Source organism: Pongo pygmaeus, chromosome 1 (assembly GCF_028885625.2).
Source record: "Pongo pygmaeus isolate AG05252 chromosome 1, NHGRI_mPonPyg2-v2.0_pri, whole genome shotgun sequence".
NCBI lineage: Eukaryota > Metazoa > Chordata > Mammalia > Primates > Hominidae > Pongo > Pongo pygmaeus.
Genome location: NC_072373.2, coordinates 45,627,700 through 45,654,268, shown reverse-complemented (window position 1 = coordinate 45,654,268; position 26,569 = coordinate 45,627,700). Strand labels below are relative to the sequence as shown.

Genomic DNA, 26,569 nt, shown 5'->3' with positions numbered 1-26,569 from the left:
TAAATCAATCAGACTGAGTGCCGGGCGCTGAATTTACCTACTCTCATTCCTCTCCAGGGTCCCACTACTTTGGAGCTTGTCTCAAACTCCACATACAGAAAGCCACCGACCTTATTCCGGTATCCTACACCCATTCCCCACCCTCATTACACTCCCACCCCTGGCCCTCAGCGTCGGAGTCAAGAGCAACAGGGACACTTCGGTTCTCCTTGTAGGATTGGTGAAACCGTAATGAAGAACACCCCTAAACTCCCATAATCGGTGCGGATTCCTATGGGGAAGGCCTATATTGTTGACATCTTCCAGGCCTTGGTTCTGGACCTTGAGAAGGAGGCTGTGGAACTAGAGATAGCGATGCTTTTTAGGGTAAATGTATGTAGGTATTGGGGGAAGGGGAGGGATCAATCGAAAAGAAATGGAAGTGGTTTAAAGTTCATATTTCACTTTTTGCTATCCCTATAGCGTCCGACTTGTGAGTTACTTACAGGCTGTAAAAGCTTCTCCAGTCTAAAAATATCTGAAAACTAAACTTGAATTAACTCTTAATACAAACAGTACTTTGAAAATGCAGCATTTAACCTTGTTTTAAAATTTTATTCTCAAAGCATTTTTTTCCAGCCACTCACATTTTAAAAGGTTGTATTACTTTTAGTTAGAATTGAAAGGGCTCAACTAGCATTTGCTGTGACCAGTATGCGGAGTCTGTGTTGGCTTTCCAGAATTGACTTTTTGGGTTGTATTGGCAAATCACAGTCCTAAATGATGAATGTTGAATGATGCACTATGTTTTTGTTTAAATGAGATTTCCTGAAAATAGTTAATTTCAGAATTAAGGGAAATTGATGTCGCTATCATGAGGCATCATAAAAATATGTATTTTACAAGGTGAAGGTATTTCAAGCAGATATAGTTCTTGATGAAGCAGGAAGAACATGGATCTGGGATTTGGAAGACCTGGCTTCTAGCTGCTACTAACCAACTCTGTGACTCTGGGAAAGGGGGACTCAGTTCTTACTCCTGTAACATGAGGACACTGGACTATTTGAATTCAGAACTTAGAAAATTGGAAGGGACCTTAAAGCCCTCTAAGAAAGAGTTCGGGAATGTTCTCCATTGCTGTCACTTTTCCTCCAAAAATAACCTGGCTTGGAAGTTATTGGTCCAGTGGGAATTTGATTCCCCATAGAAATTGGAGAAAAGGTAATGCAAGTAGAGAGGAACAGCTGTATTTCTGCTTGAGTAATAAACCCACTAACAGATTCTGGTACGAATTGTGGAGACATAAAGAGAATGAGTGTATGTACTTTAAGTGTACCAGTTTCTTCACTGTCTCCTGGTAGAAGATGCAGCACTTCTAGTGATTCTGGGATTCTGGGATGTGTTCCTATTAATTCTAATACAGATGAAGAAGATGTGGTAGAGGAAAAGATGGTAGCAGAAGGAGTGAATAAAGAGGCAAAACAGCCTCCTAAAAAGAAAAGAAAGAAGGGTTTGCGAATTAAGGGGAAAAGGCGTCGAAAAAAATTGATTCTTGCCAAAAAATTTAGTAAGGATTTGGGATCTGGGAGGCCTGTTGCAGATGCCCCTGCTTTGTTAGCTTCCAATGACCCTGAGCAGGATGAAGAAAGTCTTTTTGAGAGCAATATAGAAAAACAGATCTATCTACCTAGTACTAGAGCCAAGACCTCCATTGTGTGGCACTTCTTTCATGTTGACCCCCAGTACACCTGGCGGGCTATTTGTAACCTCTGTGAGAAAAGCGTCAGCAGGGGTAAACCAGGTAGCCATCTTGGTACATCTACTCTTCAACGACATCTGCAAGCAAGGCATTCACCTCATTGGACCAGGGCCAACAAGTTTGGAGTTACTAGTGGAGAGGAGGACTTTACCTTGGATGTATCTTTATCTCCCTCTTCTGGAAGCAATGGAAGCTTTGAATATATTCCTACTGATCCATTAGATGATAATAGAATGGGTAAGAAGCATGATAAATCAGCATCTGATGCCCTAAGGGCAGAAAGAGGGAGATTTCTCATCAAAAGTAACATTGTCAAGCATGCTTTAATTCCTGGAACTAGAGCCAAGACATCTGCCGTTTGGAATTTTTTTTACACTGATCCTCAGCACATCTCAAGAGCTGTGTGTAATATATGTAAAAGAAGTGTGAGCAGGGGTAGGCCAGGGTCCCACTTAGGGACTTCAACACTTCAACGACACCTGCAAGCCACACATCCTATCCATTGGGCTGTTGCCAACAAAGACAGTGGTGCTGTTGCAAATGGATTAGATGAAGCTGAGACTGAGAGAAGTGATCTCTTGAGTGATACCTTGCATGGAGAAAAGTCTACAGGCAGCCAAGATTTAACAGCTGAGGACCTTAGTGACTCTGATTCAGATGAACCTATGTTAGAGGTTGAAAATAGATCTGAAAGTCCTGTTCCCATTGCAGAGCAAGGCACTCTGATGGATGTGCAGGAGAGAGAAACAACATGTTGTGGAAATCCAGTCTCAAGTCATATAAGTCAGGCAATTATCCAAATGATTGTGGAGGATATGCATCCTTACAACTACTTCTCAACCCCAGCCTTTCAGAGGTTCATGCAGATTGTGGCCCCTGATTATAGGTTGCCATCAGAGACTTACTTTTTCACTAAGGCTGTACCTCAGTTATATGATTGTGTCAGAGAAAAAATTTTCTTAACTTTAGAGAATGTTCAAAGCCAAAAGATACACCTGACTGTTGACATATGGACCCATGACCCATCCACTGACTATTTTATTGTGACTGTACACTGGGTTTCTTTGGAAACTGCGTCTTTTCTCAATAATGGCAGGATCCCCGATTTTAGAAAGTGGGCAGTGCTTTGTGTTACAGGTTTGGCTAAAGACTGTTTGATAACCAATATTTTACAAGAATTAAATGACCAGATTGGTCTGTGGCTTTCTCCAAATTTCCTTATCCCTAGCTTCATTGTTTCTGACAATTCCTCTAATGTGGTACATGCAATCAAAGATGGTGGTTTTACCCATGTGCCATGCTTCCTGCATTGTTTAAATATGGTCATTCAGGACTTTTTCTGCGAGCACAAAAGCATTGAGAATATGTTAGTGGCTGCCAGGAAAACTTGTCATCATTTTAGTCATTCGGTCAAGGCCCGTCAGATACTGCAAGAGTTCCAAAATGATCACCAACTTCCATGGAAGAATTTGAAGCAGGATGAAACTGGCCATTGGATTTCTACTTTTTATATGTTAAAATGGCTCTTGGAGCATTGCTACTCAGTTCACCATAGTCTTGGTAGAGCCAGTGGAGTTGTGCTCACCTCCCTTCAGTGGACTCTAATGACTTATGTTTGTGATATTCTTAAGCCATTTGAGGAGGCTACCCAGAAAGTGAGCGTGAAGACCGCAGGATTGAATCAGGTGCTACCCCTAATCCATCATCTCCTCCTTTCCCTGCAGAAACTCAGAGAAGATTTTCAAGTCAGAGGTATTACTCAGGCCCTCAATCTGGTGGATAGTTTATCTCTGAAACTTGAAACGGATACCCTACTAAGTGCCATGCTTAAATCCAAGCCCTGTATCTTGGCTACTTTGTTAGATCCTTGTTTTAAAAACAGTTTGGAAGACTTTTTTCCTCAAGGTGCTGATTTAGAAACTTACAAGCAGTTCCTTGCAGAAGAGGTCTGTAATTATATGGAATCTTCACCAGAGATGTGCCAAATTCCAACTTCAGAAGCTTCTTGTCCCTCAGTTACAGTGGGAGCTGATTCATTTACCTCATCTCTAAAAGAAGGCACCTCCAGTTCAGGTTCTGTTGATAGCTCAGCTGTAGACAATGTTGCCCTTGGAAGCAAAAGCTTCATGTTCCCTTCTGCTGTAGCAGTTGTGGATGAGTACTTCAAAGAAAAGTATTCAGAGCTCTCAGGAGGTGATGACCCTTTAATTTACTGGCAGAGGAAGATAAGCATATGGCCGGCTTTGACCCAGGTTGCCATCCAGTATCTAAGTTGCCCCATGTGTAGTTGGCAATCTGAATGTATCTTTACTAAAAATAGTCACTTTCATCCAAAACAGATCATGAGCCTGGACTTTGACAATATAGAACAACTGATGTTTCTGAAAATGAACTTGAAAAATGTTAACTATGATTATTCTACATTGGTTCTGAGCTGGGATCCTGAGCAGAATGAAGTTGTTCAAAGCAGTGAAAAAGAAATACTGCCTTAATTTCTTTTTCTCCATTTAAAATGGGCAACTTTTTGCTGTGTTACTGTATCTTAATAGCTATAGTTGTTAAATATAATCATTATCTTTATAAACACATCTGGGGAAACCTGAAATCACACAAGGGCTGAAAATTCCTCAGAGGCAATATAATTTTGATAAAATGAAGATTAAAGATTTCATAGCTATAACTGTGTCGCTAGCACTTGAAAATTTTGCTTATACCAATGAGAGAGAAAAGATATTTTTAATTAAAAAAAATATAGTGCAGCATTGAAAGGCCTTAGGCTTTCTGCCTGGTAGATTGAACTAGTAATTGGTTTTAAGTAAAATTTCCCCCACCATGGGAAATTTTATGGCTCTGAAATCAATAAAATGAGAAAAAAGTACACTAGGCTGGCATTCCTCCTGCCCCTGTTTTTCTGTTTCCTTAAAAACCCTGATGGTTAATTACAACTTGGCAAAAAGAAAACCCGTGAAATTGTTTTATATTTGGAAATTTCTAATTGCCTTCTCATACTGGTCAGCTTTATAATTTCAAATTGTTGAGTGTGATAGTGTTACCCTTTAGAATTGGATCTTATATAAAAGGGAAATATTAGAAAACAATTAGGAAAATATACTTTTAGTCTTTGAAATGCCTGTTTTAGCCTTTATAAAATATTATAAAAATAACAAAGATTGTGTAGGTACTTTCAAATAATTTATGGGTAAAAACAGACTAAAACGTTTGCAAGAATTGGAAAAGATTGAATGGGAATTGTAATGAGAGCCCTTTGAACATGCTTGGAAAAACCCAGTAGACATTTCCCAAAGATTGTTTCTGTAATTTTAGGTAATCTTTTTAAAAACATACTTAATGACCCATAATACTGTACTAACTGTGCGGTTGTTTTGGCCACTGAATTCTTAATGAAAACTAAGCAGTCGGTATTTTTATGTGTTAGGAATCATTGGTGAAATGAGTGAATTGATCTCATTTTAAGATCCCTTTCTACTCTGAAAGTATGTTTCTGAGATTGAGTAGGAGGCCAGAAAATGATGACTTTTAGTAAAAGTCTATTAAAAGTTTCGGACTGAATAACTAATGTGAGATCCCAATTTTTCCTTTTTTTCATTTTAGATTTGGGGATATTCCCTGCCCAAAAAATTCCTGGAAAATTGACTAGTATTAAGTGTGAGTAAAAGGTGTCCACTTTTTTTTAAGTTTTGATTTTAGTTTTGTCTTGGATAGTATTTGGCAAGATTTAGCCTAGAAATTATGTAGTATTTATTACATAAGAATCAAAATTGCTTTGTTACTGGGCTGGTTTCAAAGTTTAGAACTCATTTCTATGTATCAAAATCGGGTTTTGTTTTTTTTTTATTTTTTTTTTTTTTAATTCTTAAATGGTAAATATGCCATTGTGAAATGAAATCTCAACTCCAAAAGTTTACCCTTTTACTAACTGGAGTAAATGTACACTTACAAAGTCTTTAGCTGTAGCCATTAGTAGTAAAGAATTTGGACCTAGGCTGTGTAAGCAAGCCTTTCCAGGGCCACTATTTAATGGCAAACCAGTGACACTGGTGTTGATACAAAATAAGAAATAAATTTTCCCTTAGATAAAGCTTTCTGTGTTTTGACAGTGCCAGTTTAGAATGGCTATAATGCTGCTCTGCCTTCTACAGCTTGCTGCACCTCTCTGTAGTTACTCTATTACCATACATTTCTATCTTTTTTGGTTAAACACTCCCTGATGACGATGATGGATATATATACATACTTCCATATTATACATAATGATATATGTGTAAGGATTTACCTTCGTCTTTATTTTGTGGGCTGGGCAAAATTTAGTGTAACAATAACTTCATGATACTTTGGTATAAGAGTAAGTTCTTTATTTTTATAATGAACCCAAATCTAAAGTCTTTTATAGTGCATTTTAAAAGGGGAAACTTATCCAAATGTTATATTTCTATACATTTTTGTGTATATGTGTGTGTGTGTATAAGCCAGTTAGTATATATCTGTATGTATATTATATACATAAAACACTATATTTTTACATACAAGTATGCTTTTATTATACAGATAATAAAGATGGGGGAAGGTTTCTGTTTTTTTCTTAATAGGTGAAGAAATCTTGAAGACCAGAAATTGGATCTTACTGAAAAACTGATGTTTTTTTGTTTTTTGTTTTTTTTAATTATATTGTTCAGCTATGGAAGATGGATTTTTTTTTTCATGATACTTTGATTCTCAAGTTCATCTTTAAATGAACTCTTTTTTTTGTTTTTGTTTTGTTTTGTTTTGTTTTTGAGGAGATAACGAACCCTAGCTGTCTCCAGTCTGACAAAGGTTATTTGAATGGACTTAATCTCCCAGTAGTTGGGAGATGTTTTAAAAACACATGCTGTGTTTGAATTGTGGCTGAGAGGTTTTCTTGGCAATGTGAGGAGGAAAATTTTTTCTGCCTCATTATTATTAATTCATGGATTGAGTGTTGGTTCGACCTACAGGCGTAATAGATTGGAACTCAGTGAAGACACAGACGTTCCTGTTGAGAGCAACCAGCTAATGTAAGTGGGGAAGCAGGCATTTTTGGCATAAAAGGAGTGACCATTCTTGTCATTTAAGGCATAATTTTCATGGATCAGTAAGAAATTAAAAGGCCATTGTTCAGACATTTTTGCTTGTACATAATTGTTTACAAATTTTTAGTTTTGGGATGGAAACTTTTTTCTTTCTTTCTTTCTTTTTTCTTTTCTTTTTTTTCTTTTTTGGAGACGGAGTTTTACTCTTGTCCCCCAGGCTAGAGTACAATGGCGCAATCTTGGCTCACTGCAACCTCCTCCACCCGGGTTCAAGCAGTTCTCCTGCCTCAGCCTCCTGGGTAGCTGGGATTACAGGCGTGCACCACTATACCCGGGTAATTTTTGTATTATTAGTGGAGATGAAGTTTCACCATGTTGGCCAGGCTGGTCTGGAATTCCTGACCTCAGGTGATCCACCAGCCTCAGCCTCCCAAAGTGCTGGGATTACAGGCGTGAGCCACCGCCCCTGGCCCATAATTTTTCTTTCTTTGTTTTGATAATATATGTACATTGTAAAAAAGGTAAAAACAGCATAGCCAAAGTGAAATCTTCCTGTAATTCCATCTCCTTGGAGAAAAGCACTGGGTTATTTTGTTTTGTTTTGAAACAGGGTCTTGTGCTCTGTCACTGAGGCTGGAGTGCCAGTGTGGCATGACCATAGCTCACTGCAACGTCAGACCCCTGGGCTTAAGAGATCCTATTGCCGAAGCCTCCTGAGTAGCTGGAACTACAGGTGTGCACCACTGTACCTGGCTACTTTTTAAAACTTTTTGTAGAGATGGAGTCTCCTTGTGTTGCCCAGGCTGGTCTCAAACTCCTGGGTTCAAGCAGTCTTCCTGCCTTGGCCAACCAAAGTGTTGGGATTACAGGCGTGAGCCACCATGCCTGGCCTCCCATTCCTTTTTAAATAACGATTCTAGATGATTTTATAATCAAGTTCCAGTAATAAACTCTCATTGGGATTTTGACTTGAATTACATTCGATGTGTGCATTATTTTGGGGAGAAGTAATTTCTTTAATCCTCTATTTATTCATTATCCAGGTCTTCTGTGCCTTAGTAGTTTCATAGTTTTTTGGTTTTGTTTTTAATTTAATGTGGGTCTTGCATACTGCTTCATTTTCTTCCTGTATATCTTTTTATTGTGAATGGTCTCTTCCTGTATATCTTTTTACTATGAATGGTACTCTGCCATCATCTGAATGATTATTGCTGGTATGAAGGAAATTTACTGCTTTTTGTAGATCTTATATTTTTATTATTTTCAATTTGTTTTAGTTGATAGATTTTCTAGTTTGCAAGCATGTAATCTGCAGGTTCTGGATTTTTTTCTTTTTTGCCTCATCTTTTTTTTTTTTTTTGAGTTGGAGTATTGCTCTCGTTGCCTAGGCTGGAGTGCAGTGGTGCTGTCTTGGCTCATTGCAACCTCTGCCTCCCGGGTTCAAGTGATTCTTCTGTCTCAGCCTCCCAAGTAACTGAGATTACAGGCGCATGCCACCATGCCCGGCTAATTTTTGTATTTTTAGTAGAGATGGGGTTTCATCATATTGGCCAGGCTGGTCTCAAACTCCTGACCTCAGGTGATCTGCCCACCTCGGCCTCCTAAAGTGCTGGGATTACAGGCGTGAGCTATTGTGCCCGGCCTGTCTCGTCTTTTTAATATATGTTTGTAATTTATGCCTTTTTTTCCTTTTGAAAAAATTGAGTAAATAAATGTCCTATTCATCAAATATCAAGAAATATTCATTATTGATTTCAAGATGTAGTATTGAGGAAACCACAGAGTCAAAATACCCACTTCTGATACAGTAGTGATTTTTTTTTTTTTTTGAGACGGACTCTCGCTCTGTCATCCAGGCTGTGGGGCGATTTTGACTCACTGCGACCTCCGCCTCCTGGGTTCAAGCGATTCTCCTGCTTCAGCCTCCCGAGAGTAGGACTACAGGCGCCCGCCACCACACCCGGCTAATTTTTTGTATTTTTAGTAGAGATAGGGTTTCACCATGTTGGCCAGGCTGGTCTCGAACTTCTGACCTTGTGATCTGCCTGCCTCAGCCTTTCAAAGTGCTGGGATTACAGATGTGAGCCACCGTGCCCGGCCAGAATCAAGTTTTAGTACAAAGAAAGCATTTCCCAAGCAATGAGTCTCAAAGGAAAAAAATAGAAGAGCAATGTAATTAAACTTTCCTTCAAAGAAAGGACAGAAACATATCTGTTATGGTAAATTTGGAAAGATCAGTATTTCATAGTCCCATAATATGTTTTACATGATGTACTTAAATGCAAATGTATAAAGCAGGGATCTGTGGCAATCCAAATTCATCCACTAGAACTCCATCCTTGTTTTTTGTGACATTGGGAACACCTTCTGGAATTGCAGGTGCAGATGCTGCTTCATCTAAATAGAACTGTCTTGGTCAGCCACAAGCTCATCACCCAGTGTATCCAACTCTGCTTCTAGGTCGTCTTCATCTAATTCTGGGCCGCCATAACTGCGACTCAGTGCTTCTTGGATTTCATTTGCATCTTCCATCATGTCCACCAGCTGGTCTTGTAAATTCTCAATCTGGTCAGTTTTCACTTGCTTGTCTACCTTTATTTCCTTTGCTCCCAGTTTCATAGCATCAACTGTGGTCTTGGTATCCTTCAATGACTGGAAGGTGTAATTGACTTGTTTCATGTTGAATGACTATTGGGTGTGATTGTCCTGATGCTGCTCATACATCCACTTTTGTTTTAAAACTTGCAAGGCTTTCTGCGTAATCATATTCTTTGTAGGACCCCCTCTCATCTTGATCTGGTCCTTATACTTCACTAGCTCAGCATCCAATCTAGAAATCTTGTCAGTGGATTCTGCCCTGCTGTCCACCATGCCAATGCAGTCATTCAGGCTGGGCAGCGGAGCCTTAATTTCACTTTCCTGAAGAATCAGTTTATCTTGAATGGCTGTGAAGGAACCTAAACACCTTTTTTTCTTTTTCCTTTTTTTTTTTTTTTTTTTTGAGACGGAGTCTCGCTCTGTCACTAGGCTGGAGTGCAGTGGCGTAATCTTGGCTCACTGCAGCCTTTGCCTTCCGGGTTCAAGTGATTCTCCTGCCTCAGCCTGCTGAGTAGCTGGGATTACAGGCATCTGCCATCATGCCCGGCTAATTTTTGTATTTTTTAGTAGAGATTAGGTTTCACCATGTTGGCCAGGCTGGTCTCGAACTCCTGGACTCAAGTGATCAGCCCACCTAGGCCTCCCAAAGTGCTGGGATTATAGGCATGAGCCACCGTGCCCGGCCTAACACCTTTTTTTCTTAATGCATATACTAGAACATCTGGAACAGTGCTGAAAGATGGTGAAGACACTTGAATGGGTGTCCTTTTTTCGTTTATCTTGAGTTAGTTTACCTCTAGTGTTTTACCATATTGCATATACTGATGATTTCTGGTGATTATGTGCATTTATGCTAGGAAGTACCTTATAATTTACCAAGTTTTTGTTGAGTGGGTGTTGCACCTCAGGTTCCTTTTTTTTTTTTTTTCCTATTTTACTTGGTAAAAAAAGACTATTTCAAATACTTTTCTTCACTTTTTAACCATTTTTTTCTTTTTTGAAGTCTTTCAAAAATTACTACAGGATTTTGTTTTTTGTTTTTTACCCCTTTTACTCTAGTAAATATAATGAGTTTCCTAATGTTAACCCATTCCTAGTCCCAGAATAAACCTTTTTGATTATGTAGTGTTATTTTTGTTTATTTTAATTTTTATTTAGAGATGGGGTCTCATTGTGTTGCCCAGGCTGGTCTCAAACTCCTAGCCTCAAGTCAGTAATCCTCCCAAAGCTCCGGGATTATAGGCATGAGCTACCATACCTGACCATGTTTCTATTTTAATATACAGCTGGTTCAATTTGCTAATGCTTTATTTAGGATTTTTTATCTGTGTCATAAATCAGATGTCCAAAGCAGCGGTTTTAAACATTTTTAAAATTTTTATTTATTTATTGAGAGACAGTGTCTTGCTCTTTTGCCCAGGTTGGAATACAGTGATGTGATCATAGCTCAGTGCAGCCTCAAACTCCTGGGCTCAAGGCTTCCTCCAGCGTCAGCCCCCTGAGTAGCTGGGATTACAAACGTGACTCACTATGCCTGGCTGTTGGTAAAAATATTATGACTGTTTTTTGAGATTGTAATATATGTGGCACAAAGTTTCGTTTTGTCTTGCCTTTTTTTTTTTTTTTTTTTTTGAGATAGAGTCTCACTCTACCTCCCAGGCTGGAGTGCAGTGATGTGATCATAGCTCACTGCAGTCTCAAACTCCTGGGCTCAAGTGATCCTTCCAGCTCAGCCTCCCAAGTAGCTAGGACCACAGATGCATGGACCATGCCCAGCTAAATTTTTTTTTCTTTTGGGAGAGAGACATGGTCTCACTATGTTGCCCAGGCTTATTTATTTATTTTTTGAGAGAGGGTCTTGCTCTGTTGCCCAGACCAGAGTGCAGTGGGGCAGTTGCGGCTCACTGCAGCCTCGACCTCTTGGGCTCAAGCAGTCCTTTTGCCTCAGCCTCCCAAGTAGCTGGGAGTAAAGACATGTGCCACCATACCTGGCTAATTTTTAAATTTATTGTAGAAATTGGGTCTCACTATGTTGCCCAGGCTAGTCTTGAACTCCTGGGTTCAAGCAGTCCTCCTGTCTCAGCCTTTCAAAGTGCTGGCATTACAGTTGTGAGCCACCATGCCTGGCCTGTTTTGTTTTTTTTCTACTTTTATTGAGTACTTTTTTGTAAATTCTTTTTCTTAAGTTAGAATACTTTCTTGAGTATTTTTCAAAAGTATAGGTACATAGGTGATATACTTTTTGAGAATTTTTGTATCTAATAACTTCTAAGTTCTGAGCTATCTGTGAAATGTAGTTTGAAATTCTAAACTTAAAGGTCGTAATCTCCTTTAAATTCTGGATGAATAGCATTTTGTCTTTTGGCATTTAGAGATTCAGATGAGAAGTCTAATAATGTCAGGTCTGATTTTCTTTCCTTTGTTGTCAATCTGATTTTTCCTGAAAGTTTGTATGATTTTGTCTTTACCATTGGAATTCAAAAATTTTACCATGTCTGTGTATAGCAGAGATGTCTTTAAAGAAAAGTTCTGCCTGGCATTTGATGATCCCCTTTAATGTAAAGACTCAAGTCCATCAAATTTAGGGAAATGTTCTTATATTGTTTCTTTCATAATCTCTACAAATTCCATTCCTTTTTAGGATTTCTATTTATAGAAATTGAGTTTTCTGGAATTATTTTCATTTCATATACAATTTCCCTCTTAGTGACGTATGTTGGCATTTTTGCTTTGGATTCATGGAGATGTTGTGTCAGTAATCTCTTGTAATTCAGTTATTATGTTTTTCATCAGTGTTTATTCTGTTCTTTCCTCTACTGAAATCAATTTTTGAAGGTAGGGGCTGGAAATTTGAGTCTTCATCTTCTTTGTCGTCATCGCCATCTTCTTCCTTTTCTTCTTCATTATTATTTTATTTATTTATTTTTTTGAGAAGGCATTTCTCCGTTGTTGCACAGGCTGGAGTGCAATGGCACAATCTTGGCTCACTGCAACCTCCACCTCCCGGGTTCAGGTGATTCTCCTGCCTTAGCCTCTCAAGTAGCTGGGATTACAGGCATGCGCCACCACGCCCAGCTAAATTTAGTAGAGACGGGGTTTCACCATGTTGGTCAAGCTGGTCTCGAACTCCTGACCTCAGGTGATCCACCTGCCTCGGCCTCCCAAAGTGCTAGGATTACAGGCATGAGCCACCACACCCAGCCTGAGTTTTCTTATTTTTGAAGCTTTGTTTTCTTCCCACTGTTTTTTTTTGTTGTTTGTTTGTTTGTTTGTTTTGAGATGGAGTCTTGCTTTGTCTCCCAGGCTGGAGTGCAGTGGCGTGATCTCAGCTCACTGCAACCTCTGCCTCCAGGGTTCAAGCGATTCTTCTGCCTCAGCCTCCCGAGTAACTGGGACAACAGGCGCACACTACCATGCCCGGCTAATTTTTTATATTTTTAGTAGAGATGGTGTTTCACCATATTGGCCAGGCTGGTCTCGAACTCCTGACCTCGTGATCCGCCCATCTCCGAAATCCCAGGTTGCTGGGATTACAGGCCTGAGCCACCACACCCAGCCCCACTCTTTTTTCATAGTGGTATGGTCATTTGTAGCAATGCTATATCCTTTAAAACTTGCTGAGAGCATGAAGATTTTAAAATAATATCTCCTTTTTCCTACATTAACTTCTAGAGAGTGGGTTGAGAAAGGTCCCATTATTTTTCTGGGCTTCATATTTTCAAACAGTTATTTTCTGTTGAAAAGTAACCAGGTTAACCGGGTGCGGTGGCTCACACCTGTAATCCTAGCACTTTGTGAGGCTGAGACAGGCAGATCACTTGAGGTCAGGAGTTCAAGACCAATCTGGCCAACATGGTGAAACCGCGTCTCTACTAAAAATACAAAAATTAGCCAGGCATGGTGGCAGGCGCATGTAATTCCAGCTACTCGGGAGGGTGAGGCAGGAGAATTGCTTGAACCCAGGAAGTGGAGGTTGCAGTAAGTCAAGATCACGCAACTGCACTCCAGCTTGGGCAACAGAGGGAGACTCTGTCTCAAAAGTAACAAAACAAAAAAAAAGTAAGTAGGTTTTTCTTGGCAACCTAGATGCTTTTTTTTTCCTTTTAAACTTAAGAAATTTATGGATGTGCATCTTTGTTTTGTGTTTTTGCATGAGATAGTATTTATTATAAAATCATTGGAGCATCATTTAAAAGCTGGAGTGGTGGGTTTTTTTTGTTTTGTTTTGTTTTGTTTTTAAAAGAGATGAGGTCTGTCTGTTGCCCAGGCTGTTCTTGAACTCCTGGTCTCAAGTGATCCTCTTGCCTTGGCCTCTCAAAGTGTTAGGGTTATAGGCATGAGCCACTGCACCTGGCCTTGCTGTTTTCTTGAATAGCAATTATATTTGTTTTTATCCTAGTGAAAGTTACAGAAGCTTAGTGTATAAAGATGATATATAAAGAAACTTTTCTTTTTTTCTTTATCTCTTATTTCCTTTTTCTTGTTTTACATTGTAGCTGTTAGGTTTTTTTTTTTCTTTGAGACAGAGTCTCACTCTGTCGCCCAGGCTAGAGTGCAGTGGCGGGATCTTAGCTCACTGCAACCTCTACCTTTGTGGTTCACGCCATTCTCCTGCCTCAGCCTCTGGAGTAGCTGGGACCACAGGTGCCCGCCACCATGCCCGGCTAATTTTTTGTATTTTTAGTAGAGACGGGGTTTCACGGTGTCAGCCAGATGGTCTCGATCTCCTGACCTCGTGATCCACCCGCCTCGGACTCCCAAAGTGCTGGGAATACAGGCATGAGCCACCGTGCCCGGCCAGCTTTTAGATCTTACCACGGAGTTTTTTCTGTTGAAACATTAGTAAGGGAATGTTATCTACTCAGGATTCCATTTCTCCACACTCCGCCCAACTTTGAGGGCTCTTTGCAGAAGCTGATTTGAAAATTAGTTGTGGGCCAGACGCTCACACCTGTAATCCCAGCACTTTGAGAGGTTGAGGCGGGCAGATGACTTGAGGTCAGGAGTTTCACACCAGCCTGGCCACTATGGTGAAACTCCATCTCTACTAAAATACAAAAAAAAATTAGCAGGGTGTGGTGGTAGGCGCCTGTAATCCCAGCTACTTGGGAGGCTAAGGCAAGAGAATCGCTTGAAACCAGAAGGTGGAGGTTGCAGTGAGCCGAGATTGCGCCACTGCACTCCAGCAGCCTGAGTAGAAGAGCGAAACTTTGTCTCAAAAAAAAAAAAAAAAAGCCAAGTGTGGTGGTGGGCACCTATAATTCCAGCTACTTGGGAGGCTGAGGCTGGAGACTCACTTGAACCCAGGAGGTGGAGGTTGCAGTCAGCTGAGATCGTGCCATTGCACTTCAGCCTGGGCAACAAGAGGAAAACTCGAATCTCCATCTCCAGATAAATAAATAAATAAATAAAATTAGTTGCCAAAAAGTTGTAAATTCTGCTGTGTCTTTGCATTTCATAGCTACCATTTCATTGTTTCAATTACTTTGTTGCTGGTCTTTCTGAAACCGGTAACAGTTTCAAATATGTTCTTTGGAATGTTGATTGCATGAGTGAAATTGACCTCTAAGCCTTTTATTCCCCTTAAAAACTTTTTTTTTTTGGAGACAGAATCTTGCTCTGTTGCCTAGTCTGGAGTGCAGTGGCAAGATCGTGGCTCATTGCAACCTCTGCCCCCTGGATTCAAGTGATTCTTGTGCCTTAGCCTCCCCAGTGGCTGGGACTACAGGTGTGGTCTACCACACCTGGCTAATTTTTTGTATTTTCAGTAGAGATGGGGTTTCGCCATGTTGGCCAGGCTGGTCTTGAACTCCTGACCTCAAATGACTTTTTTTATTATTAAACTTTTTCCTTTGTTGCATATATGTCTGAAAAGTATTCAGATAGCTTTTTCTTTTTCTTTTTTTTTTTTTTAGACAGGTCTCACTGTCATCCAGGCTGGAGTGCAGTGGTGTGATCTTGGTTCACTGCAACCTCCACCTCCTGTGTTCAAGTGATTCTCCCACCTCAGCCTCCTGAGTAGCTGGGACTACAGATTTGTGCCACCATGCCTGGCTAATTTTTGTATTTTTTGGTAGAGACGAGGTTTCACCATGTTGGCCAGGCTGGTCTTGAACTACTGACCTCAAGTGATCCACCCACCTCGGCCTCCCAAAGTGCTGGGATTACAAGTATGAGCCACCACAGTGGGCCTTAACTTTCATTTTAAATTCAGGGGTACATGTGCAGGATGTGCAGGTTTGTTACACAGGTAAATGTGTGTCATAGGGGGTTGTTGTACAGATTATTTCATCACCCAGGTATTAAGCCTAGTATCCATTAGTTATTTTTCCTGATCCTCTCCCTCCTCCCACCTTGTACCTTCTGATAGGCTCCAGTGTTTGTTGTTCCCCTCTACGTGTCCAAGTGTTCTCAGCATTTAGCTCCCACTTATAAGTGAGAACATGCTGTATTTGGTTTCCTGTTTCTGCATTAGTTTGCTAAGGATAATAGCCTCTGGCTCCATTCATGTCTCTGCAAAGGACATGATTTTGTTCCTTTTTATTGGATGCATACTGTTCCATGTTTTGTATTTTTTCAGACTTCTGTCTTGTTGCTTCCCATCCTCACCAGCATTTAGTGCTTTCAGTATTTTGGATTTTAGCCATTCTAAATTTTTTTTTTTTTTTTTTTTTGAGACAGAGTCTCACTCTGTTGCACAGGCTGGAGTATAGTGGCATGATCTCAGCTAACTGCAGCCTCTGCCTCCTAGGTTCAAACGATTCTCCTGTTTCTGCCTCCTGGGTAGCTGGGATTACAGGTGTGTGCTACCACAGCCAGCTAATTTTTGTATTTTTAGTAGAGGTGGGGTCTTACCATGTTTGCCAAGGTCGTCTGGAACTCCTGACCTCAGATGACCCACCTGCCTCGGCCTCCCAAAGTGCTGGAATTACAAGTGTGAGCCACTGTGCCCGAATGGATTTTAGCCATTAGAAAAGGAATTTGCAGTCCCTAATGATGCATGATGTTGGGCAAGATTTCAAATGCTTATTTTCCATCTGTATACCTTCTTTGGTGAGGTACCTGTTCAGATCTTTTGCCTTTTTTAATTGGAGGGTTGTTTTCTTATTTTTGAGTTTCAAGAGTTATGTATTTTGTATATCAGACCTTACCAGTTATGTTTTGCAAATATTTTCTCCCAGGCTGTGGCTTTTCCCTTCTTTCTTTCTTAAAGCTTCTTAACAGCTTTCACAGAGCAGACCTTTTTAATTTTAATGAACTCCAATTTAATGGTTTTTTTTTTTTTTTTTTTTTTTTCCAGGTGGAGTTTCGCTCTTGTTGCCCAGGCTGGAGTGCAATGGCGTGATCTCAGCTTACTGCAACCTCCGCCTCCTGGGTTCAAGCAATCCTCTTGCCTCAGCTTCCTGAGTAGCTGGGATTACAGGCATTCGCCACCATGCCTGGCTAAATTTTAATGGCTTTTATTGAAAACCAATTTATTGGTTTTCTTTTATATTTAAGTTGTTATCCATGTTATTTTTTGTGAAAAGTATAAAGTCTGTGTCTAAAATTTTTTTTTAATATATGGATATCCATTTGTTCCAGTAACACATGTTGAAAAGACTATCCTTTGCTCCTTTGTCAGAGGTCGTTTGACTATGCTTGTAATCTGTATTAGTTCCTAGGACTTCCATAACAAAGTATCACAAACTGGGTAGCTACAGAAGTTTGTTGTCTCACAGTTCTGAAGGTGAGATGTCTAAAATGTTTTCAGCAAGGCCATTCTCCCTCTGAAGCCTGTAGAGGAATGATCCTTCCTTACCCATTCTGGCTTCTGGTGTTTGTTGGCAATCCTTGGCATTCCTTGGTTTGTAGATGCATCACTCCAGCCACATGGTCATCTTCTCCTTGTGTGTCTTCTCATCACGTTCCCTCTGTACATGTCTGTCTCTTTCATTTTAAGCTGGCAACATTTTTTGCTAAGATGATTGCCTGAATCTAGTCACACACCTAATCTCCAACAAACTGTTGCCGACCCATACCCTTTTCTCGACAGAGCATACATTCTTGTTTTTTTTTTTGCAATATGGATAGAGTGAGAATTTTCTAAATTTTCAAGTTCAGATTCTTTATTCCTTTTTGCTTGATAGTTCTTGCCTCAATATGTCTCTCTCCTTGCATTTCACTGTAAGCAGCAGGAAAAGCCTAGGCTGTTCCTTCCACACTTAGCTTAGAAATCTCCTCAGCTAAAACCCAAATTCATTGCTTCCAGGTTCTGCCTTCTGCCCAACAGAACACAGTTCTAAGTTCTCTGCCACTTTTTAACAAGAAAAACCTTTCCGGCCGGGTGCTGGCTCACACCTGTAATCCCAGCACTTTGGGAGGTCGAGATGGGTGGATCACCTGAGGTCAGAAGTTAGAGACCAGCCTGGCCAACATGGCGAAACCCTGTCTCTACTAAAAATACAAAAATTAGTCATACGTGGTGATGCAAGCCTGTAATTCCAGCTACTTGGGAGACTGAGGCGGGAGAGTTGCTTGAACCTGGGAGGCAGAGGTTGCAGTGAGCCAAGATGGCACCATTGCACTCCAGCCTAGGTGACAGAGCAAGACTCCATCGCAAAAAAAAAAAAAAAAAAAAAAGAATAACCTTTTCTCCAGTTTCCAATAACACGATCCTCATTTCTGACTGAAACCTCACCATAAGTACCTTAAGTACCTTTAATGTTCATATGCTTTAGCAGCAGTTTCTTCTAGGCCTTTTCTATCAAGTACCTCAAAAGTCTTCCAGCCTCCACCTATAACCCAATAACAAAGCTACTTACATATTTTTAGATTTTTTTGTTTTTGGTTTTTTACAGCAGCATTCACTTTCTGGTATGAAACTCTAATGGTTGTATATTGTCACATTACATGAATATACCGTAATTTTTTAAAATCATTATTTGTTTATTTTTGAGATAGAGTCTCACTCTGTTGCCCAGGCTGGAGTGCAGTATGTAATCTCGGCTCACTGCAACCTCCACCTCCCGGGTTCAAGAAGTTTCCCTGCCTCAGGCTCGTGAGTAGCTGGGACTACAGGTGTGTGCCACCACACCTGGCTAATTTTTGTATTTTTAGTAGAGATGGGGTTTTGCCATGTTGTCCAGGCTGTTCTCAAACTCCTGACCTCAAGTGATCCACCAGCTTCCACCTCCCAAAGTGCTGGGATTACAGGTGTGAGCCACTGTGCCTGGCCATATATCGTAATTTTTAAAAATAGTCTCCAATTTTTGAACAGTTAGGTTTCTAGATGTTATTTCATTATTTTTTTCCTTTTTTTTTTTTTTTTGAGACAGTGTCTCGCTCTGTTGCCCAAGCTGGAGTGCAGTGGCGCAATCTCAGCTCACTGCAACCTCTGCCTCCTGGGTTCAAGTGATTCTTGTGCCTCAGCTCCCCCGTGTAGCTGGGATCACAGGTAGGTGTGCGCCACCACACCCAGCTATTTTTTTTTTTTTTTTTAAGAGATGGGGTTTTGCCACGTTGTCCAGGCTGGTCTCGAACTCCTGGACTGAAGTGATCTGCCCACCTCAGCCTCCCAGAGTGCTGGGATTATAGGTATGAGCCACTGCACCCGGCCTGTTTCATTATTATTTTATTTTATTTTTTTGAGACAGAGACTCACTCTGTCGCCTAGGCTGGAGTGCAGTGGCGCAATCTCGGCTCACTGCAAGCTCCGCCTCCCGGGTTCACACCATTCTCCTGCCTCAGGCTCCCGAGTAGCTGGGACTACAGGCGCCAGCCACCACGCCCGGCTAATTTTTTGTATTTTCAGTAGAGACGGGGTTTCACCGTGTTAGCCAGGATGGTCCCGATCTCCTGACCTCATGATCCGCCTGCCTCGGCCTCCTAAAGTGCTGGGATTGCAGGCGTGAGCCACCGCGCCTGGCCTCTGTTTCATTATTAAAACAAGATTGTGATAACATTTCTTGTGCATTGTTACCTTTAATACTTTTACGTATTGTAATAAATTCTAGAAATGGAATTGTTTGTCGAAGGGTATGTAAACTTTAAACATTTGGGTACGTGTTTAGTACCCATGTTTAGTGTCAGACTCTTACTCTTAATCCAGGTTGTTAACATCAAGGCGACTTTTCATCATGGCATACCATTCTTGCATTAGGAGTTATTAGTGGGAGATATGACTGAATTTGACTTAATTGATTTCAAGTTGTATATCACTATTTCTGAAACCTGATCTTCTGGTATGTACGTTTGTGGAAACCCTTTCCATATTCTCGTATGTGCTCTTGTTATATGCTTTTGTAGAAGCTTGCTTGGACATTTTAGTGTGGAGATCAGGGTACGCCATGGACTAAGGGAGAAAATATTTGTTGTTTTGTGGAATCACTATTATGGAAAGCCCCGAAGACTACTTTTGTGTCTTGTTTGTAATTGGTGTACAGCTCTAGTCATCTTCATTAATGTAAGCTAGATCCATAGATGTTTTCAGAAGTAATTGTTTCATCAGTTATTCTAGCTAAACAGGGTTTTCTCACCTAGTTATGATTATATACTTTTGAAATAAAAATGCTTGTGAAAATATTTGAACTTTTTCATTTAGATGAAACATTCTACTTTATCATATTTTGTTAGCAAGTATTTTGTGTTAGTAAACTAAGTCCCATTAATAATCTAAAATGTATGTAGTCTTTTGAGACTTTCAAATTAGTAGGCAAAAATACATATATACATACATATATACATATGTGTATAATGTAGATCAGGCTGGGCGGGATGGCTCACACCTGTAATCCCAGCATTTTGGGAGGCCAAGGGAGGAGGATTGCTTGAGGCAGGAGTTCAAGACCAGACTGAACAACATAGCAAGATCCTCTCTTTACAAAAAATTTTTTTTAAAAATTAGCTGGGCATAGTGGCATGTGCCTGTAGTCCTGGACACTTGGGGGAGGCTGAGGTGAGTGAATCCCTTGAGCCCAGGAGTTCAATATTGCAGTGAGTTGTGATCACATCATTGCCCTCCAGCCTGGGCAACAGAGTGAGACACTGTCTCTAAAAAGAATTAAGAATAAAATGTAGATCTTTAGTTAACAATGCTTATTTACAATGCTGTAACCGTGTAACAAGCATCACAGAGAATATAAAAGAAGGGCATGGCCTTTCTAGCCAAAATTTTACATTGTAGATAGGAATGTATGGTATTCACAATCAGTGTGTTTACAAGGCTCTGTATAAGCAAGGTTGTATTAATAAAATTTGATTCTAACAATATGATCTCATTAGCCACGGTGATTTGAAGGAGGAAGAATTTACCTGAAATATTTTAATTCATTGTCTCCTCATTTTAGGATTACAGTTTAAAGACAATTTCTGTGATCAAGTTGTCATTTGGAAGATTAAACCCATTTCACGAGGACTTGGAGCCTGGTCCTTGCTTTGAGGAAGCAGTGGCTTGTTTCAAGAAGCCACTTCTGATCTAATAACCTACCCAGCATGCCTAATCAAGGAGAAGACTGCTATTTTTTTTTCTATTCTACATGTACCAAAGTAAGAATTGACATCTTTAAATCAGTTCTTTCTACAATTTGCTTAATAGAATTGGATAAGATTTTCCCAACATTTTAAGTTGTTTTTATTATATATATTTTTTGCCCAACTGTTTATTACTTTATGTCAGTTTTCTAAAGGATAATGTATTTAGAATAATTCAGTGTTTTTTTCTCTTCATTTTATATATAACTAATTTTCCCATCTTCTACAAAAGTGAAAAGGCACGTGGCATGTAGTCATCATTCAGTGTTCAAAATTTATTTGTTCAGGGTGCCTTTGGAAATGGGGGCACTTTGACCTATGCCTTACTAATTTTGATTTTATATACTTAATACTAAATGAGTGGGTGAATTGTGTTGTACTTCCAGAAACTGTCATGGGTTGAATTTGACTTCTTTCTTCTCCCAGATTTCCTGCTGAGTACTAAGAATATAGAGCCATCATTCTAAATATGCTTTTGCAGTTTTTTGGCTTAATCTTTGTGAAAACTTCTGTTTTTCTCCTTGATTCTTTTGCAGCTCTATTTTTGTATACCTACTGCTTTCTGTGATTTTATGACTAATTCTATAAACGTATATGTTACAAAAATTTGTTCTTCAGTCATCTTGTTTTTTTTTTTTTTTTTTTTTTTTTTTTTGAGACAGAGTCTAGTTCTGTCACTCAGGCTGGAGTGCAGTGGCATGATCTCGGCTCACTGCAACCTCCGTCTCCCAGGTTCAAGCCATTCTCCTGCCTCAGCCTCCCAAGTAGTTGGGATTTCCAGCACCTGCCACCACACCCAGCTAATTGTATTTTTAGTAGAGACGGGGTTTCACTGTGTTGGCCAGGCTTGTCTTGAACTCCTGACCTCGTGATCTGCCCGCCTCGGCCTCCCAAAGTGCTGGGATTACAGGCGTGATATTATGTTTTAAATGATGAGTTTTGAGCAAAGCTGTGATAATTTTATCTTACCTATAGCAGTTTGCACAACAGTAGTGTTTTATTTCAGATATTACCATTGCATAAAGTATGCAGTGAAGCAGTTATATTGTATATATGTTAATTATATTTAAATTCTATTAACTTTCTGATTTTCCTTCAAAAGCTAGAGTTACACAAGTCGAGATGTCAGTTTTGAAGATGAACTGTAAAATACATTTTTAAAGAGGACCTAACACTCCTACTTGTCTTTTTCAACTCTTTTTCTCAGCTTGTGTCATTCATGCCAGATCAAATGAAGGGTACTGTCAAGAAATAGGCTATAGGAAATAATAAATTTGTTGCTCTCAGTTTGTTCCTGTCATTCCATGTCCATTGTTTTCTACCTTACCAATCCTTTCTTACTCATTTGTGCTTGTCTAAATTCCAGGAGCTCTTGTTATGGATATTTTACCTAGGATGTATTTCAATGCTACAAATAGAGTGTTCTCTATTTGTTTACAGGGCGACAGCTGCCCATTCCGTCACTGTGAAGCTGCACTAGGAAATGAAACTGTTTGCACATTATGGCAAGAAGGGCGCTGTTTTCGACAGGTGTGCAGGTTTCGGCACATGGAGATTGATGTAAGTTTTTTATTTCCGTTATCCTAATAAGTAGTCTGGAGACCTGGTGGGCCAATAAAAAATATAGGGACAAAAGTGACTTTTAAAAAATATATTAAGGCTGAGTGCGGTGGCTCACGCCTGTAGTTCCAGCACTTTGAGAGGCTGAGGCGGGTAGATCATGAGGTCATGAGATCAAGACCATCCTAGCCAACGTGGTGAAACCCCATCTCTACTAAAAATACAAAAAATTAGCTGGGTGTGGTGGCATGTGCCTGTAATTCCAGCTACTTGGGAGGCTGAGGCAGGAGAATCGCTTGAACCAGGGAGTTGGAGGTTGCAGTGAGCTGAGATCGCACCACTGCACTCCAGCCTGGTGACAGCAACACTCTGTCTCAAAAAAAAAATATATATATATGAACACACACACACACATATACACATATATGTGTATATATACATATGTATGTGTGTATATACATAACACGTGTATATATGTATATATATACACAACTTTCCTCTATGCAATTTTTTTTTCTTTTTTGAAACGGAGTCTCACTCTGTCGCCCAGGCTAGAGTGCAGAGAGTGCAGTGGCGCAATATCTGCTCGCTGCAACCTCCGCCTCCCAGGTTCAAGCGATTCTCCTGCCTCAGCCTCCTGAGTAGCTGGGATTACAGGCGCCTGCCACCATGGCTGGCTAATTTTTGTATTTTTAGTAGAGACGGGGTTTTACCATGTAGGCCAGGCTGGGCTCAAACTCCTGACTTCAGGTGATTTACCCACTTTGGCCTCCCAAGGTGCTGGGATTGCATGTGTGAGCCACCGTGCCCAGCTGACTCCAATTTTTTTTTTTTTTTTGAGACAGAGTTTTGCTCTTGTTGCCCAGGCTGGAGTGCAATAGCACGGTCTCAGCTAAGTGCAACCTCCGCCTCCCTAGTTGAAGCAGTTCTCCTGCGTCAGCCTCCTGAGTAGCTGGAATTACAGGCATGCACCACCATGCCCGGCTAATTCTGTATTTTTAGAAGAGATGGGGTTTTGCCATGCTGGTCAGGCTGGTCTCGAACTCCTGACCTCTGGTGATCCACTTGCCTTGGCCACCCAAAGTGCTGGGATTACAGGCATGAGCCACTGCACCCGGCCGACTCCAACAATTTTTTTAAAAAGATTAACATTGATATATTACCGTCATTTAATCCTTTGATCTCACTCAAATTTTGCCAGTTTTATTTTAATATCTTTTATTTTAGAAAGAGCAAGTCCAGGCTGGTCGCAGTGGCTCACGCCTGTAATCCCAGCACTTTACTAGGCCGAGACGGGTGAATCATGAGATCAGGAGTTCGAGACCAGCCTGACCAACATGGTGAAAGCCCATCTCTACTAAAAATACAAAAATTAGCTGGGTGTGGTGGCACATGCCTGTAATCCTAGATATTCAGGAGGCTGAAGCAGGAGAATCACTTGAACCTGGGAGGCGGAGGTTGCATTGAGCTGAGATTGTGCCACTCCACTCTGGCCTGGGTGACAGGGCAAGACTCCATCTCAAGGAAAAAAAAAAAAAACAAGTCCAAATTCAAGTGTTGCACATAGTTGTCACGACTCGTTTTGTCTCCTTCTGTTGAGAGCAGTTGCTTAGTCCTGCCTTGCGTTTCATTGCCCTTAACATTTATGGTAGCTATAGGGAAATTGTTTTTAAGAATGTTCTTCAATTTGGGTTTGTTTGTATTCCCCCTCATTACTAAATTAAGATTATATATCTTTAGCAGGAATATCACAAATTATATGTGTGTGTGTATATATATATATATATATATGTTTTGAGACAGAGTCTCATGCTGTTACCCAGGCTGGAGTGCAGTGGTGTGATCTCAGCTCACTGCAACCTCTGCCTCCTGAGTTCATGTGATTCTTGTGCCTCAGCCTCTGGAGTAGCTGGGACAACGGGCATGCATCACCACACCCATCTAATTTTTTGTGTTTTTTAGTAGACACGAAGTTTCGCGATGTTGGCCAGGCTGGTCTCAAATTGTTGGCCTCAAGTTATCCACCTGCCTCAGCCTCCCAAAGTGCTGAGATTACAGGTGTGAGCCATGCCCGGTGAATAGTATTTTTGTTGCATATCATCCTGTGGCACACAGTTTTAATTTTCTCATTACTGGTGATGTTAACTTTGATCACTTGATTAAGACGGTATCTGCCAGATTGCTTCATTATAAAGGCTTTCTTTTTGTAATTAATAAATATTTTGTGGAGAGGTACTTTTAGACCCTTTACCCCATTTCTCATCAGACTTCAACTTTTTCCCCGTTATTCATGTGAATTAATGCAAACTTGTGGTGATACGGTTTGACTCTGTATCCTCACCTGAATCTCACCTCTATTGTAATCCCCATGTGTTAAGGGAGAGACCTGATGGGAGGTGATTGGATCGTGGGGGCGGTTTCCCCCACGCTGTTGTCATGATAGCGAGTGCGTTCTCATGAGATCTGATGGTTTAAAAGTGTGGGACTCCCTTTGCTCGTGCTCTCTTGCTGCCATGTAAGACTTGTTTGTGTTTTGCGTCCTCTTCACCTCCTGCCATAATTATAAGTTTCCTGAGGCCTCCCCAGCCATGCAGAACTGTGAGTTAGTTAAACCTTTTTTTTTTTTTAAATAAATTACCCAGTCTCAGGTAGTTCTTTATAGCAATGTGAAAATGGACTAATACATGTGGTTTTCTATTTTAATCAATCAGTGTGTCATACTCTGTTACTGTCATTACTTTTATGCTCACATTGACCCAGATTTGGCCAGTAGGAGCCTTTCAAACTGATTTTTGTGTCATTTTGATGTTTCCATCATTCTTTGAGCATCTCTGCTTTTTGGCCTGACAAGATTTTCCAGGCTCATCCTCTTCTTTTCCTACTTCAGCCCTGGATTCGGCCATTTATCCAAGGTGCCCTGGTTTCTTTTACTGAAGAATGGTATATAGAAGTTAAGATTTGGGCTGCTCCTAGAGTGTTATCACTTTCAGGTCCTCTCAGTGGCCAGAGCTAAGGAATATATAAATGTATACACTTAACAGACATTTACATCATTATGGTTTTTTTTTTTTTTTTTTTTGAGACGGAGTCTTGCTCTGTCACCCAGGCTGGAGTGCAGTGACACAATCTCGGCTCACTGCAAGCTCCGCCTCCTGGGTTCACACCATTCTCCTGTTTCAGCCTCCCGAGTAGCTGGGGTTACAGGTGCCCGCCACCACTCCCGGCTAATTTTTTGTACTTTTAGTAGAGATGGGGTTTCACCATGTTAGCCAGGATGGTCTCGATCTGCTGACCTCGTGATCCGCCCACCTTGGCCTCCCAAAGTCCTGGGATTACAGGCGTGAGCCACCATGCCTGGCCCTATGTATTTAATAATAGATACATAGTATTAAAAATTATGAGTTCCTATAGATGCTTCCAGTTCATCAGTGCCACAGGACTTAGTCTAGGCTTCTCCTTTTCCATACCTGTAACTCTTCTCCAGAAGTGAGAAACTTGGTTTTCATTGTTCATAATACTTTTATTTATTTGATCAGTCTCCTAGTATAAAAACCAATATTGTGTCTCAGGTTTTTCCTTCCTCTCAGGCTCTGATATGACACACAAAGCTTTTCCACAAGGACACCTTTCTCACCATGTTTCAACTCTAGTACCCTGTGCTAAGCCTCCCTGCTTGCTTCACCGTAGGGACCTCTTTCTCACCCTACTTGGACCCTAACATCCTACTTTTGACCCCCAACCCAATCCCTATAATGGATACTGTTTTCACACCCTTGGGCTGTGATACTTTGTGCTGAGCGGCCCTCGCATGTGAGATGCTGTCCTGACCCTGCGCACATACTGCAACTCTGTACCAGGTTCCCTTGGTAATACCCTGCCTTCCTCACCCCACTTGGTCTTTGATGCCATGCAAGACTGACCCTACATGAGTATATATTCTTCATCCTACATTGGGATCTCTTCTGCACAGAGACATTGCTAACCCTGCTCAGACTCAACACTTGTCAGGGTACCCTTTCATGCACATGTCCTCTTAACCCTCCAGCCCTCCGTGGGTTCCAACACCCTATGCCAGTTCCACATGGTCATGTGG

The 26,569-nt window shown here is 40.6% G+C and overlaps 3 protein-coding genes and 1 pseudogene across 3 annotated transcripts in view; 3 read left to right on the top strand and 1 right to left on the bottom strand.

Moving 5' to 3' along the window:
• The first annotated feature begins 365 nt into the window (after positions 1 to 365).
• On the top strand, positions 366 to 4,699 carry ZBED6 (zinc finger BED-type containing 6). Its single transcript, XM_054477498.2, has one exon. It carries the CDS (start codon positions 1,291 to 1,293, stop codon positions 4,228 to 4,230), a length of 2,940 nt encoding a protein of 979 aa, XP_054333473.1. The 5' UTR covers positions 366 to 1,290; the 3' UTR covers positions 4,231 to 4,699.
• A 1,169-nt stretch (positions 4,700 to 5,868) lies between these two features.
• On the top strand, positions 5,869 to 5,967 carry LOC129031352 (uncharacterized). The gene has a single exon (XM_055019511.1). The coding sequence runs from the start codon at positions 5,869 to 5,871 to the stop codon at positions 5,965 to 5,967; it is 99 nt and encodes a 32-aa protein (XP_054875486.1).
• A 465-nt stretch (positions 5,968 to 6,432) lies between these two features.
• ZC3H11A (zinc finger CCCH-type containing 11A) overlaps positions 6,433 to 26,569 on the top strand; it is a 48,954-nt gene continuing 28,817 nt past the window's right edge. The window contains exons 1-3 of the mRNA XM_054477511.2: positions 6,433 to 6,792; positions 20,733 to 20,931; positions 22,357 to 22,476. Of these exons, the coding sequence (XP_054333486.1) occupies positions 20,878 to 20,931; positions 22,357 to 22,476 (174 nt within the window). The 5' untranslated portion in view covers positions 6,433 to 6,792; positions 20,733 to 20,877. The remainder of the gene's footprint in view (positions 6,793 to 20,732; positions 20,932 to 22,356; positions 22,477 to 26,569) is intronic.
• Positions 9,083 to 12,282, bottom strand: LOC129035708 (charged multivesicular body protein 5-like; annotated as a pseudogene).